Source organism: Clarias gariepinus, chromosome 17 (assembly GCF_024256425.1).
Source record: "Clarias gariepinus isolate MV-2021 ecotype Netherlands chromosome 17, CGAR_prim_01v2, whole genome shotgun sequence".
Lineage (NCBI taxonomy): Eukaryota > Metazoa > Chordata > Actinopteri > Siluriformes > Clariidae > Clarias > Clarias gariepinus.
The window spans coordinates 1,729,675-1,746,079 of record NC_071116.1 but is presented as its reverse complement, the minus strand read 5'-3'; the positions used below and the strand labels follow the sequence as shown (position 1 = coordinate 1,746,079).

General features: G+C 40.7%; 4 protein-coding genes across 51 annotated transcripts in view; all 4 read left to right on the top strand.

Moving 5' to 3' along the window:
* Nucleotides 1-16,405, top strand: part of LOC128545731 (protocadherin gamma-C5-like) — a 241,929-nt gene that overhangs the window by 211,741 nt on the left and 13,783 nt on the right. The gene's annotated exons all lie outside the window — the stretch shown is intronic.
* On the top strand, nucleotides 731-3,330 carry LOC128505533 (protocadherin gamma-C5-like). Its single transcript, XM_053476029.1, has one exon. The coding sequence runs from the start codon at nucleotides 841-843 to the stop codon at nucleotides 3,328-3,330; it is 2,490 nt and encodes an 829-aa protein (XP_053332004.1). The 5' UTR covers nucleotides 731-840.
* LOC128505532 (uncharacterized) lies at nucleotides 4,999-11,687 on the top strand. The gene is made up of 2 exons (XM_053476028.1): nucleotides 4,999-7,558; nucleotides 9,060-11,687. Exons 1-2 carry the CDS (start codon nucleotides 5,099-5,101, stop codon nucleotides 11,685-11,687), a joined length of 5,088 nt encoding a protein of 1,695 aa, XP_053332003.1. The 5' UTR covers nucleotides 4,999-5,098.
* On the top strand, nucleotides 12,874-15,521 carry LOC128545615 (protocadherin gamma-C5-like). Its single transcript, XM_053516078.1, has one exon. The coding sequence runs from the start codon at nucleotides 13,011-13,013 to the stop codon at nucleotides 15,519-15,521; it is 2,511 nt and encodes an 836-aa protein (XP_053372053.1). The 5' UTR covers nucleotides 12,874-13,010.

Sequence of the window (16,405 nt, the reverse complement as noted above, 5' to 3'; positions counted from 1 at the left end):
TTTCGCCAGAAGTGTGTTTACTTTCCAACACGGAATAGATTACAATAGAATTGAGCAAACGCCCCTATTTCCGTTTTTTTTAAGTGGTTAGCGCCACGTGCACACCAACATTGTTCCAACCGTTACCTTTGAAGGGAAAAATAGTCACGAGGTAAATCATGAGAATAGGAAGCTATTAGAGCAGTTCGTTTTTTCATGTACCACTATGTAAAAATGTGTGTAGGCATGTATTTATTCATTTATTTATCATTGCAAACAATATTGATCTTTCCATTTAAAGCAATTCCGCATTTAAACTACATTGTACGTTGTAATAAACACATTAACTAAATTTACGTTAAAACATCTTTTGCATTTGCTGTCAGATTTTTTCAAGGTCATATGTGTGATACCTTGACTATACATTGTGTGTGTGTGTGTGTGTGTGTGTGTGTTTGAACTTTCAGCGCCCATGACTTTTTTCTCTCATTTCTTATCTCTCATAATTAGTGATATTCCATAAACTCGTAATTAATTTTCTAACAGATGTAACTATGCACGTTAGACAACCATAATAAACTATTATATTGCTCCATACTCGCACTGTATCTTTAAACAGCAGAGTGGTCTTGGTTTCGTTCTACTGGTGTGCTTAAAGCCAATAGGAAGGCTTTACGGTACAAAGAGATCTACTCCCTCCCCCTTCCTATTGTGTCATTACTCTCACAAGAAGAGCTTCAGCCGAGAGCTTGCAACGCGCACAGAATTGTCCTGCTATTCAATCAGTAGAATAATAATATTAACTCCATATGCAATGAGTCACAAAGGTATTCATCGCATGTTACCGTGTACGCACCAGGAATGCAGACTTTAAGGATAAAAATGCGCAGAACATGGTGGATTTTCGGGCTGCTTTATGCGTTTTCTGTGTGGAATATTACCGAGGCGCAGATTCGTTACACAATACCAGAAGAGCAAAACGAGGGCACTGTTGTTGGAAATATCGCCAAAGACCTGGATTTAAAATTATCTGACGTGTTTGACCGGAATTTGCGGATTGCTGTCGAGTCTGGAAAGCAGTATTTTGGCGTTGATCCAACAAAGGGTGAGCTGGTCGTGAGGGAGAAATTTGACAGGGAGCATTTATGCAGTCAAAGCGCCACTTGCATTCTTACTTTAGAAGCTATTGCTGAGAATCCTTTGCAGTTGTATCGTTTTGAAATAGAAATTCGGGACATTAATGACAATTCTCCGGTTTTTCATTATAAGGAAACCACGTTAAATATTGCAGAGTCAACCGCGCCTGGTGCAAGATTCCGTCTGGAATCGGCCCAGGATCCTGATGTGGGACCAAATTCACTGCGCACTTACACACTGAGCAAAAACGAACATTTTGCACTAGATATAAAAACTGAAAAGGATGGAGCAAAAGTCCCCGAGTTGGTTTTGGAAACGTCATTAGATAGAGAGAAGCAACCGATACTTAGTGTTTTACTAACTGCTTTAGATGGTGGGAAACCCGCCAGGTCTGGTACTGTACAAATCTCTGTTCATGTGCTAGACATAAATGACAATTCCCCGGTGTTTGATCAAACTCTGTATGACGCGCAAATCTCAGAAAACGCATCACCGGGAACCGTGATTCTTTCAGTCAGAGCTGTGGACCCAGATGAAGGCGTAAATAGTGAAATACTCTATTCATTTGGGCCACACACTTCTGAAACGATACACAATGTATTCTCTGTCGATTCAATTTCTGGAGACGTGAAGGTGAAAAACAATATCGATTATGAAACGGGGAGCTCTTTTAAGTTTGACATTGTCGCTAAAGACAAAGGCATTCCGCCGATGGAAGGTCTTTGTAGTGTCCATGTCGAAGTTCTGGATGTAAATGACAACGCACCAGAAATCCTCTTAAAATCTTTGCCTAGTCCTGTGCGTGAAGACGCGTCCGTTGGAACCGTCGTAGCTTTTATAAGCGCGAAAGATTTGGATACGGGTGCTAACGGTAGGGTAAATCTAAGTTTATTACCTGGAACGCCGTTTTCTTTGAAATCGTCGATGTCTAACCACTATACACTAATCACAGATCAGAAACTGGACAGAGAAACGCACTCTGCATATTCGGTTGTGATTGTTGCATCTGATTCAGGATCACCACAGCTCACGTCTAAGCAAGAAATACTTGTAAATGTTTTAGATGTAAATGATAACGCACCTGTTTTTACGCAACAGTCATACGTTGTGCACGTTAAAGAAAACAGCGCTGCTGGATCAATACTGTGTTCGGTGTCGGCTTCTGATCCAGATCAGGGAGAGAATGCTAAAATTGCTTATTCTATTTTAGAGTCCAGGGTACTCGACGCGCCACTATCATCTTATATCTATATTAATTCAGACAACGGGACCATCTTCAGTATGCACTCATTTGATCACGAAAAGATGAAAGTGTTTCAGATCAAAGTCCAGGCGAAAGATAACGGCTCTCCGTCTCTGAGCAGCAACGCCACGGTTCATGTTTTTATTGTGGACCAGAACGACAACGCCCCCGCTGTCATTTACCCCTCTGCACTCATGGGCTCTGTCTCTCATCAGAGGTTGCCCCGCTCCGCTAAAGCAGGACACCTCGTTACTAAAGTCACAGCAGTGGACGCTGACTCGGGCCATAACGCCTGGATTTCCTATCGGCTAGCGGAGGCGACGGACGCGTCCCTGTTCACTGTCAGTTTACACACAGGAGAGGTGAGGACTAAGCGCTCTGTGTCAGAGCAGGATGACTCCTCTCAGAGACTGCTCATAGAGATACAGGACAACGGAGAACCGGTGCAGTCCACCACAGTCACACTGGATATACTGATAGAGGACGCCTTTCATGAACCAATCTCAGACTTCAGACACAAAAATCCAGAACCTGATCAGAAAAGTGGCAAAATCACATTATATCTCATGATTTCTCTTGCCTCCGTCTCCTTTTTATGTTTGGTGACATTTTTTGTATTGTTAATAAAATGCGCTCGGAGCAGTAGAGGCAGCTCGACTTGCTGTATCAGACGGAGCGATGGTGAGTCTAAAAACCACAACAGAAACCTGCAGATCCAGCTCAACACTGACGGACCCATTAAATATGTGGAGGTGCTGGGAGGAGACATGATGTCTCAGAGTCAGTCGTTCGGCTCCTATCTCTCTCCAATGTCCGAATTCAGTGATTTCACCCTCGTTAAACCCAGCAGCACCACAGACTTTACAAACACTCTAAGCGTGCTCGATGCGTCACTACCGGACAGCACGTGGACGTTTGAGAGTCAGCAGGTGAGCAATTATTTAATATATGTGGGGATTTTGTGCAAGTAAATTCAGAGCTGTTGTGTATGAGAGTTGATTTAAAGGGAGGTAATGTTGAGGGAAAATCCTTATTTTACTGCACGTAGTATCTTGTACTGTTAGAGCTTACATTGTAGATATATTTATATACGTTTTCAACAGTCGTAAATATACTTCCTGTATATAATGCAAGTGAATAACTTGACAGCCTCAATATTCATCCCAGGCTCTGTCTCACTCAGTCCGGGAACAAAGCAAATTTGCTAACAACTTTCAATTCACCAACTTTTATTTATCATAATTAAAAAGTGTTGCACATAATTAATATTAAACCACCTTAAAAAAAACTGTACAGTGTGTTGTGGCCCTACAGGCAAAAATTTGCCGAGTGTTTCTTAAACCAGCAATCATCGCCATTATTTTATAAATATTAAATATTTTTTTCATCCTTTGGGGGCCCCCTACTGGCGTGGACCCCCAAGCGGTGCCTACTTTGCCTGCTGACAAGCACTACGTTTACTTGCATAAATTGTGATTAATAGTAATAAAAAAGTCACATGTAAAACATTAAATTATAACTTTAAAGTAAACTATAAATGAGACAGAAATCTAGTTTAAATAGTTTTGAACCATGACAAACCAACGTAACTAAGACAACCAGGAACAAAGTACATTTCTTTACCTGCTCCTAATTTCGTCCATAGTTTCTCAAACATGTTGGTAATTAAACGTTGCTCCTTATCCAGTGAAATAACGCACAAACATGCACGTTCACTTTGTCCTTTAAAATAATGTTGCAACAAACGATGTACAAATTAGGCCACCGAAAATGGCCAAAGGTGCAGACAGCTAAAGCTCCACCTTATTATTACCCATAGAAATGCAACATCATTAGCCAGTGCATGTGACAGAGGACACAATCCCAGATGAAAAGTAATCCTGTAACGTAACCTGCCTGACAGCAGCCAGATAACTTTATTTACAGCCAAATTATTATACATACTATTTATTGAATGCTATTTTAGTAAAAGCCACGGGAACGCCTTCACGAAATTAACTACATGAAAGAAATAAACACAACATACTGCTTAAAAAATGACACTTTTGACATGAAGGGACAAAGGGGCAAATGCTCATACACCCTGGGTCAGTTATTTGCACGTGCATACATGCCTTTTGGTTTGTTAGTGCGTTTTTATTATAGAAAACAACATGTACGCATCTCTCTCTCTCTCTCTCTCTCTCTCTCTCTCTCTCTCTGTTTCTCTCTCACTCTCACTCTCTTTCTCTATTTTGACATATCACTGTCTGAGTTTCTTAAAAGTGCTATGAAAATCTGTTTCTCAGCCCAAAACCTTTGAATTTCTTTTTGTCTAAGAATTTGGTATTTGCTAATTTTTATGCTTAATAATTTACTCAAAAACCTTTTCAAACAAGGAGTTTTTTAAAGCTTTTCTGAGTATTTACTAAGCTATAAATTTGGCTTTCTTTGCACATTCTCCTGCCCAGCCTCCTCCTTTTCTTTTAAACATTATAAACCATTTATAAAGATCCTGTCTTTTTAAACCAGAGCAGCCTATTCTGCTCAGTCTATTGGACCACCCTCCACCAATAGCAAGCTGAACTATATACAAAGCGATCTACTCCCTCCCCTTTCTATTGTGCCTCTCCTCTCACAAGAGCAGCTTCACCCTGGAGTGAGGTTTATGCGTAAATTGAGGCGCTTGTTCCATCAGCAGAAAAAACGGATGTTACATCTTGCAATGCGTTTCAAACTCATTTTGGATACTTTACATCGATGTTTGTGCGAATAGATACTTTGAGGATAAATATGCGTAGAAAATGGTGGATTTCCGGGCTGCTCTATGCGTTTTCTGTGTGGAATATTACCGAGGCGCAGATTCGTTACACAATACCAGAAGAACAAAACGAGGGCACTGTTGTTGGAAATATCGCCAAAGATCTGGATTTAAAATTATCTGACGTCTTTGAACGGAACTTACAGATTGCTGTCGAGTCTGGAAAGCAGTATTTCGGCGTAGATTCAACAAAGGGTGAGCTGGTCGTGAGGGAGAGAATTGACAGGGAGAATTTGTGCCAACAAATGGCTACATGTATTCTGCCTTTAGAGGCTATTTTAGAAAATCCATTGCAACTGCATCGTTTTGAAATAGAAATTCAAGACATCAATGACAATTCTCCAGTTTTCCTTAAAAAAGAAAACACTTTGGATATTTATGAATCAATCGCGTCTGGTGCAAGGTTTCGTTTAGAATCAGCACAGGATCCTGATGTAGGATCAAACTCGCTGCGCACTTACACACTGAGCAAAAATGAATATTTTGCACTAGATGTAAAAATAGCTAAGGATGGATCTCGTGTGCCAGAGCTTGTAATAGAAAAATCTTTGGATAGAGAAAAACAGTCAGTAATCAGTCTCACGCTTACTGCTTTAGATGGCGGAAAACCTGCACGTTCTGGCACAACAAAAATCTCCATTAGCGTACTTGACACAAACGATAATGCTCCATCATTTAAAAAAACTCAATACGACGAGCAAATCACAGAAAACACGACCCCAGGAGTGGTTGTTCTTAGTGTAACAGCTATAGATCTAGACGAAGGCGCAAACAAAGAAGTGAGTTATTCGTTTGGTCCTCACACCCCGGACACGGTAAGCAACTTGTTTTCTGTTGATCCAGCCAATGGTGAGATTAAAGTAAAAAATACAATAGATTATGAGACCGACCAGTCTTTTGATTTTGATATTGTAGCCAGAGATAAAGGAAGTCCCCCAATGGAGGGTGTCTGTAGTGTGCATCTGGATGTATTAGATATTAACGATAACGCACCAGAGATCATATTAAAATCCTCCCCGAGTCCTGTGCGGGAAGACGCCCCTAGTGGCACAGTAGTAGCTTTAATAAGTACTAAAGACTTAGACAAAGGTGATAACGGTCAGGTTACTTTGACGTTATTACCTGGCACGCCATTTTCCTTAAAAACATCTTTATCAAATCATTACGCTTTAATCACAGATCAGAAACTGGACAGAGAAACGCACTCTGCATATTCGGTTGTGATTGTTGCATCTGATTCAGGATCACCACAGCTCACGTCTAAGCAAGAAATACTTGTAAATGTTTTAGATGTAAATGATAACGCACCTGTTTTTACGCAACAGTCATACGTTGTGCACGTTAAAGAAAACAGCGCTGCTGGATCAATACTGTGTTCGGTGTCGGCTTCTGATCCAGATCAGGGAGAGAATGCTAAAGTTGCTTATTCTATTTTAGAGTCCAGGGTACTCGACGCGCCACTATCATCTTATATCTATATTAATTCAGACAACGGGACCATCTTCAGTATGCACTCATTTGATCACGAAAAGATGAAAATGTTTCAGATCAAAGTCCAGGCGAAAGATAACGGCTCTCCGTCTCTGAGCAGCAACGCCACGGTTCATGTTTTTATTGTGGACCAGAACGACAACACCCCCGCTGTCATTTACCCCTCTGCACTCATGGGCTCTGTCTCTCATCAGAGGTTGCCCCGCTCCGCTAAAGCAGGACACCTCGTTACTAAAGTCACAGCAGTGGACGCTGACTCGGGCCATAACGCCTGGATTTCCTATCGGCTAGCGGAGGCGACGGACGCGTCCCTGTTCACTGTCAGTTTACACACAGGAGAGGTGAGGACTAAGCGCTCTGTGTCAGAGCAGGATGACTCCTCTCAGAGACTGCTCATAGAGATAAAGGACAACGGAGAACCGGTGCAGTCCACCACAGTCACACTGGATATACTGATAGAGGACGCCTTTCATGAACCAATCTCAGACTTCAGACACAAAAATCCAGAACCTGATCAGAAAAGTAGCAAAATCACATTATATCTCATGATTTCTCTTGCCTCCGTCTCCTTTTTATGTTTGGTGACATTTTTCGTATTGTTAATAAAATGCGCTCGGAGCAGTAGAGGCAGCTCGACTTGCTGTATCAGACGGAGCGATGGTGAGTCTAAAAACCACAACAGAAACCTGCAGATCCAGCTCAACACTGACGGACCCATTAAATATGTGGAGGTGCTGGGAGGAGACATGATGTCTCAGAGTCAGTCGTTCGGCTCCTATCTCTCTCCAATGTCCGAATTCAGTGATTTCACCCTCGTTAAACCCAGCAGCACCACAGACTTTACAAACACTCTAAGCGTGCTCGATGCGTCACTACCGGACAGCACGTGGACGTTTGAGAGTCAGCAGGTGAGAGGGTGATTTATCATGCATAATTAATTCCACACTTTCTAACACTTTTAAGTTTCTGCGGCACTCCGTCTTTTGCTCATATTTTTTATTTAAAAAGCGCCGTTTTTATAAGAATGTAGATTGTATGATGATTAATATATTTTTAATATATATAAAATTAGACTTCCTGTACAGCATAGAATGTAAATTGAGTTTTTGTTTGTTTGTTTGTTTCCACGTGTTTCGCCGATGGTTCTAAGCCTATTTCAGATATATTCGTTTAATGGAGAAAAAAAAAGTTTTATTGTAGATTTCTAAGGATGTGATGCTTGGTGGCTGTACTTCATAATTTAGTGATTTCTAACGAACAAAGGACCATACTTGATTACATTTTTGTATTCATTCATACATGGTTGTGTATCTCATCTTACCTGTTCCTATACCTTAAGGACATTTTTAGGGATGGCCTGAGATGTTTATGCTTTCGGATCAGCCACTTCACAATTCATATGTAACAATTTTCTTTTTAATTTCATTCTGCTTGTCCACAGAAGCGTTTAACAAATATGAATCTTCATAAAATAATTATTTTATGTAGTTTAAAGTTTGTTTAAATATTTATACCGAATTTTGGTGTTAGTTTCAGGCCTTGTATGTGGTCGAGATGTTGTTTAGCTAAAATGTTTGTAAAATCTGTCCACCCTATCGCCACCCTTATGATAGATGACCGCATGCTGTCAACTCACAGCTGTCTTTTACGGGGCTAGTGTAAAACGCCATACACTATCGCACAATTCCATTGTGATAATTCTTCTACTTTGCGATGCCGTTATTAATGTCGCTATGCAACATTTAAAGCTGTTTTGGCTTTATACCACTAATGAAGCAGGTAAATTAAATATTATCAATGTAAAATACTGTGTTTAGAGCTCGGACGCCTTAAGACTAGCGTTTATTTTCAGATTTAACGTTCTACTCGATAAGCAGAATTAGGACAATACAAGGTTGGGGGAAAAAATTAAAGATATATAGTAGGATACACTTGACATGATAAAATGATATGGTAAAATAGGATGTAATAAAATTGTAGAAGATATTATATTAAAACTAACTTTTACTTAATATGCACAGTATAGACAAGAAGACAAGACAAGTCATAACAATTAATTTATATGACAATCACCATTTGGCACTAGGAGGTTTAAATGCATAATGTGGGGGTATTTAAAGGAATACATTTTCTTCTTAAACTTGTAAGTTCTGGTTTTATCCGAAATTATTCCTTGTAGACATTGGATTTTGAAATACATTTTCAAAGTAATATTACTTGACTTAGGTATTGCATTTAAAGCATTTGCTTACAGCAATGCACCACGCCGTGCTGTTATTAGTCCGTATGTCCCTTTAAGGCTCTGCTCAGGCTTGTGAGCAATTGGAGCGCTGTCCGCCAATAGGGTGCTGAAACACACAAAGAGATCCAGTCTCTCCTCCAAGCCCTCTGAGTGCCATATTCCACAAGCAAAGCTTAGCCCGACGGGACAGCGTTCACAATGAGAACAGCTTTAGAGTCAGCGTTTTGGGATGCCGATTATGGATTAGGACGAACATTTTAACTTGTAATGGTTTTGGAAATCGAATGTTTATCATCATCGCACGCATGGAAATGGGAGCGTTGACATGGAAATCGCGTTATTCACGGCAAATGATGTGGCTTTTATGCCTCGTTTGGAGTACAATAGAGGCGCAGATTCGCTACTCCATTCCCGAGGAATTAAAAAAGGGGTCTGTGGTTGGAAATATCGCAAAAGATCTGGACCTTGGACTTTCTGAAATATATGATCGTAAATTACAGATAGCAAGCGAATCTGGTAAGCAGTATTTCGGTATTGATTTGGGGAAGGGGGAGATAATAATTACAGACAGAGTCGACAGGGAACAGATATGCGCTACAATTGCGAAGTGTACGTTAACGCTAGAGGCGATAATAGAAAACCCTTTACAAATGTATCGCGTGGAAATAGACATACAAGATGTGAATGACAATTCGCCGTTTTTTCTTAATAATCAAATCGTTGTTAATGTAGAGGAGGCTAGAGTGCCAGGGGCAAGATTTCGTTTGGAAACGGCAAAAGATCCAGATATTGGGTCAAATTCGTTACAGTCGTACGTGCTAAGTAAAAATGAATATTTCGTTTTAAGTGTGAAAAATAAGGACGGTGTTAAAACCCCTGAATTAGTTTTAGAAAAGGCTTTGGATAGGGAAAAGCTGTCCACGCACAACCTCGTGTTGACTGCAGTGGATGGTGGGAATCCAGCAAGGTCTGGAACAACGGCACTTATTGTTCAGGTGCAAGACAGTAACGACAATTCTCCTATTTTTGAAAAGCCAACATACAAGGTGAAACTGCCTGAAAACACGGCGCGAGAGACAGTTATTCTGACAGTTAAAGCCAAAGACGCGGACGAAGGCGCAAATAGCGAGCTAATTTATTCATTTGAACCGAGCACGCCGACGAGCATTCAAAATGTATTCTCTATTGACCAAGAAAACGGCGCCATCACGGTCAAAGATTATTTAGATTATGAATCAGTCAGTTCCTTTAAATTTGAGGTGATCGCTTCAGACAAAGGGGCTTCGTCTTTAGAGGGTCTCTGCAGTGTAGAGATTGAAATAGTAGACGTTAATGACAACGTGCCCGAGATTATTCTGAAATCTCTTCCTAAACCAGTTAGAGAGGATGCAGCCCCAGGTACAGTAGTGGCTCTAATAGGAGCAAAGGACAGTGATTCCGGTGAAAACGGAAAGGTTAGACTGAGCATACAGCCGGGTTTACCATTCACACTAAAACCGTCTATTTCGAATTATTATGCCTTAGTCACGGATTCAAATTTAGATCAGGAAACGTTCCCTAAATACACGGTTGAGATTATAGCAGAAGACTCCGGAAATCCACCGCTACGGTCAAAAACTCAAATATCTGTTGAAGTATTAGATGTAAATGATAATCCCCCGGTCTTCTTACAATCTTCATATGTGACTTATATAAAAGAAAACGTTAATGCCGGGAATGTAGTATGCACCGTATCAGCTTCTGATCCAGATCAAGGAGAAAATGCCAAAATTTCATATTCAATTACAGAGTCGCGCATTCAGGGCATGTCAATCTCCTCTTACTTTTACATAAATTCAGACAACGGAAGCATCTTCAGTATGCACTCGTTCGACTATGAAAGAATAAAAGTGTTTCAGATTAAAGTCCAAGCGAAAGATAACGGCTCTCCGGCTCTGAGCAGCAACGCCACGGTTCATGTTTTTATTGTGGACCAGAACGACAACGCCCCCGCTGTCATTTACCCCTCTGCACTCATGGGCTCTGTCTCTCATCAGAGGTTGCCCCGCTCCGCTAAAGCAGGACACCTCGTTACTAAAGTCACAGCAGTGGACGCTGACTCGGGCCATAACGCCTGGATTTCCTATCGGCTAGCGGAGGCGACGGACGCGTCCCTGTTCACTGTCAGTTTACACACAGGAGAGGTGAGGACTAAGCGCTCTGTGTCAGAGCAGGATGACTCCTCTCAGAGACTGCTCATAGAAATAAAAGACAACGGAGACTCGGTGCAGTCCACCACAGTCACACTGGATATACTGATAGAGGACGCCTTTCATGAACCAATCTCAGACTTCAGACACAAAAATCCAGAACCTGATCAGAAAAGTGGCAAAATCACATTATATCTCATGATTTCTCTTGCCTCCGTCTCCTTTTTGTGTTTGGTGACATTTTTCGTATTGTTAATAAAATGCGCTCGGGGCAGTAGAGGCAGCTCGACTTGCTGTATCAGACGGAGCGATGGTGAGTCTAAAAACCACAACAGAAACCTGCAGATTCAGCTCAACACTGACGGACCCATTAAATATGTGGAGGTGCTGGGAGGAGACATGATGTCTCAGAGTCAGTCGTTCGGCTCCTATCTCTCTCCAATGTCCGAATTCAGTGATTTCACCCTCGTTAAACCCAGCAGCACCACAGACTTTACAAACACTCTAAGCGTGCTCGATGCGTCACTACCGGACAGCACGTGGACGTTTGAGAGTCAGCAGGTGAGGGGAAAAGCGCACATGTTATATAGCATTGTCTTACCTTAAGGATGAATATGTTTTAAAACAGAGAACAGGAGCGAGAGAGAGAAAGAAAGAAAGAGAGAGAGAGAGAGAGAGAGAGAGAGAGCTTTCAGTACCGTAAAGTAGACAGCGACTTTTAAACGTCCTTATGTAAAAGAACTTTCTACTGGGATGTGTTTGCTATTTTGTCTGCTAATGCTTTTATTGCGTTAAGTGTATGTTTATGTTTCTTTGGGTTATTTATTTCCTATTTGTTACTTAATCGTCGAAATAGTATACTGATTTTTATTTTTATTTTTACAAAACATCATTCCAGAGAAGAGGCTAGGTTAATTGGTTTTACGTCTTCAAGAACCACAACGTTTTTTTTTAAGCTTTTGGGTCTCTCTCTCTCTCTCTCGCTCTCTCTCTCTCGCTCTCTCTCTCCCTCTCTTGCTTTCAATAACAAATGTTACCTCTGGCTTTTCTCCTCCTTCTGCTTTTGCTTGATTTTGCTCATTTATGATTTTTTTTGGCATTTTTCAGTTTGTGTTTTTATTATTATTATTATTATTATTATTATTATTATTATTATTATTTAAGCTTATTTATGTCCTAATTCTGGTAAATGGGATAATTGTTTTACTGAAGTTATATCCAAGAAAGTGTACACAGCCTGACAACATCTTGTCTTCTTTTGTTCATCCTTCTTAATAATGATAATATTAATACTAATGATAATAATAATAATAAGAAGAAGAAGAATAAGAAGAAGAAGAAGAAGAATGTTTCTTTTTTATAATCATCATAATGATGATGATGAGAATGATAATTACTCCAGGCTACATTTCTCTCCTTTTCTTAGGGCAGAATTAATTTATTTGTGTTTGAATAATAATCGGTCAGTTGCACATTATCTATTAACTCTATTTCTCTTAAAGTAGTCATTTATTTGTTTTGTTTTTTATGTTTCACCAAATATAGTATATTTACTACCCAAGATCACTTAATTTCAGACCCATATTATTATAAATCTTACATATTTCAGACTAAACTAGTCTAAAGTCTACTGTGGCTTTAAGAAGCACACTGTTTCCCATTGGAGCATATCAGCTGAGCTTTGTGCCAATGGTGTGCAAGATTGTACAAAGGGATCCACTCCCTCCCCCTTGCATAGGAGCAGCAGCAGTACAATGATGAGGTTGCAGAGACAGAGCATGCTGTCTTTGTATGTTATATTGCTGATTACAACATAGTGGACGCTTCAAAATGTCAGGATTTATATGATCAAGTTAAGGATCGTCATGACGTTGATCTGTGGATGCAGGAGACCTGCTAACTAATGGAAAATAAGAATATTTTGATAAGATGATACACAAAATCAAAGAGGGGTGGAAAAGGACAGCGTTGAGTCTGCTCGGTGTGTCGGTTTTCTCTCTGTTATGGAATATAACCGAAGCTCAGGTTCGCTATACCATACCAGAGGAATTGAAGGAAGGCTTTGTGGTCGGAAATCTCGCCAAAGACCTTGGTTTTGACGTCTCGGATATCGCTCATCGTAAGTTACGAATAACTTCCGAGTCTAGCGGGCAGTATTTTCGTGTCGATTCAGAAAAGGGCGATCTGGTGGTGAATGGTAGGATTGATCGTGAAGGCATTTGCGCACAAAGCGGCAGCTGCCTTTTACAGCTGCAGGTTGTTATTGAGAACCCTTTACAGCTGCACAGGGTTGAAATTGAAGTACAAGATATAAACGACAACGCGCCGAATTTCCACACAAAAGATGGCGTGTTAAAAATTCCAGAATCCAGTTCTACAGGAGCTCGGTTTCCTCTCGAAAGTGCCGAGGATCTCGACGTTGGTAGTAACAGTTTGAGCTCTTATTCTCTGAGCAAAAACGATTTTTTCCGTCTAAATGTAAAAACCCTTAAAGATGGAAGGAAAGTGCCAGAGCTGATTGTAGACAAACCTCTAGACAGAGAGAAACAGTCTGTCCATAAACTCATTTTAACAGCCTTGGATGGAGGGAATCCGGTTAAATCCGGCACTGCTTTAGTGCAAATCATTGTTCAAGACGTTAATGACAACGAACCGAAATTTGAAGTGAGTGCGTATAAAGCCCAAGTGCATGAAAGCGCCGTGGCTGGTTCAAATGTAATACAAATAAAAGCCACGGATTTAGACGAAGGTTCAAATAGTGAAGTTGAGTATTATTTTGGAGCTCACACTACTGATTCAGTGAAGCGAGCTTTCAGTGTAAACCCAGATACAGGAGATATTACAGTATTAGGACATTTAGATTACGAGATCACGAAGTCATATACATTTGATGTATGTGCAAAGGATAAGGGAAATCCCGCTCTTGAGGGCCACTCGCCTGTTCACATAGACATTGTGGATGAAAATGATAACGCACCTGAAATCATTTTCACATCTTTGCCGAGTCCTGTGCCAGAAAATGCGACAATTGGAACTGTGGTGGCACTCATTAATGTTAGAGATTTGGACTCAGCTGATAATGGCAAAGTCGAGATAAACATTTCTCCTAATTTTCCTTTTAAACTTAAACCATCTTTTGATAATCATTACTCTCTGATTACTGATTCACGGTTAGACCGTGAGGTTAAATCGGATTATAATGTGAAAATTATTGCTCATGATTCTGGTGTGCCATCTTTAAAATCTGAAAAAGTTGTTAATGTAAAAATACTTGACGTAAATGACAATCCTCCGATTTTCGCTCAACCGTCTTATAGTGTGTATGTAAAAGAAAATAAACAAGCGGGAAATACGTTGATTTCCTTAAAAGCGTTTGACACAGACACAGACAAAAACGCTTTAGTCTCATATTCTATACTGGACTCGAAAATGAATCAAGTTCCGGCGTCGTCTTATTTTTATATAAATTCTGAGAATGGCACCCTGTACACCATGAGCTCATTTGACTATGAAAAGATAAAAATGTTGAGCATTATTGTCCAAGCGAAAGATAACGGCTCTCCGTCTCTGAGCAGCAACGCCACGGTTCATGTTTTTATTGTGGACCAGAACGACAACGCCCCCGCTGTCATTTACCCCTCTGCACTCATGGGCTCTGTCTCTCATCAGAGGTTGCCCCGCTCCGCTAAAGCAGGACACCTCGTTACTAAAGTCACAGCAGTGGACGCTGACTCGGGCCATAACGCCTGGATTTCCTATCGGCTAGCGGAGGCGACGGACGCGTCCCTGTTCACTGTCAGTTTACACACAGGAGAGGTGAGGACTAAGCGCTCTGTGTCAGAGCAGGATGACTCCTCTCAGAGACTGCTCATAGAGATAAAGGACAACGGAGAACCGGTGCAGTCCACCACAGTCACACTGGATATACTGATAGAGGACGCCTTTCATGAACCAATTTCAGACTTCAGACACAAAAATCCAGAACCTGATCAGAAAAGTGGCAAAATCACATTATATCTCATGATTTCTCTTGCCTCCGTCTCCTTTTTATGTTTGGTGACATTTTTCGTATTGTTAATAAAATGCGCTCGGGGCAGTAGAGGCAGCTCGACTTGCTGTATCAGACGGAGCGATGGTGAGTCTAAAAACCACAACAGAAACCTGCAGATTCAGCTCAACACTGACGGACCCATTAAATATGTGGAGGTGCTGGGAGGAGACATGATGTCTCAGAGTCAGTCGTTCGGCTCCTATCTCTCTCCAATGTCCGAATTCAGTGATTTCACCCTCGTTAAACCCAGCAGCACCACAGACTTTACAAACACTCTAAGCGTGCTCGATGCCTCACTACCGGACAGCACGTGGACGTTTGAGAGTCAGCAGGTGAGGGGAAAAGCACAGATTTTAATACGTTGTCCTACCTTAAAGTTAAGTATGTAGAGAGACCTAAAGAGAGAAAGAGAGAGAGAGAGTAAAGTGTGTGTGTGTGTGAGAGAGAGAGAGAGGGGGGGGGGGGGGAGCGAGAGAGTACAGTATGTTGTTTTTCAGCACCGCAAAGTGAACAGCGAATTTGTAAAGGGCCTCATGTAAGCGACCTTCCTGCTGTGAGAAGTCTGCTATTTTTCTCATAAACTGCTTTCATTAAATATTTATGTTTATTTGGTTTATTCATTTCCTCCATGTGACACATGGGAGAATTTTTTATGATGGAACTACAGACAAACCTTAATCATTCGCAAAATGGCATAAATTACATATTGAAAAGAGTTAAACCTGTATTCTTTCTAACAATGCCAGGCTTGTTTTGTGTGTGTGTGTGTGTGTGTGTGTGTGAGAGAGAGAGAGAGAGAGAGAGAGAGCACGTGTTTTTCAGCACCATAAAATGAACAGCGAGGTCTCTTGGTAAACGGCCTTATTTTTAGATTTAATTAATATTTATTTTGTTTAAATCATAATAATGATAATAATAATAATAAGAATAGCATTTGGCAATAGAAGCGATATTTATATGAAACAGTTATAGAAGACTCTGTGCTGCATAGATACCACGCAAGATTAAAGAAGGATAATGTGGTGACATTTTTTTTTTTTTTTTTTTTTTGTCCAGGATTGATTTTGTAAGCAAAGATAACTCCACCCCAAACCCTAAGATTGTCCTCTTCTGGGTGAATTTGAAAAGGAAATTTGTCTAAAATAATTTACAGATTGATTATTCTGAATTCGATTACTTTAAATGATATTATGCGCGCGCCTGTGTGCCTTTAAGACGCAGCCATTTTGTTATTGGACGTCAGAGCTCCAATAACAAGCTCGACTGTACAAAG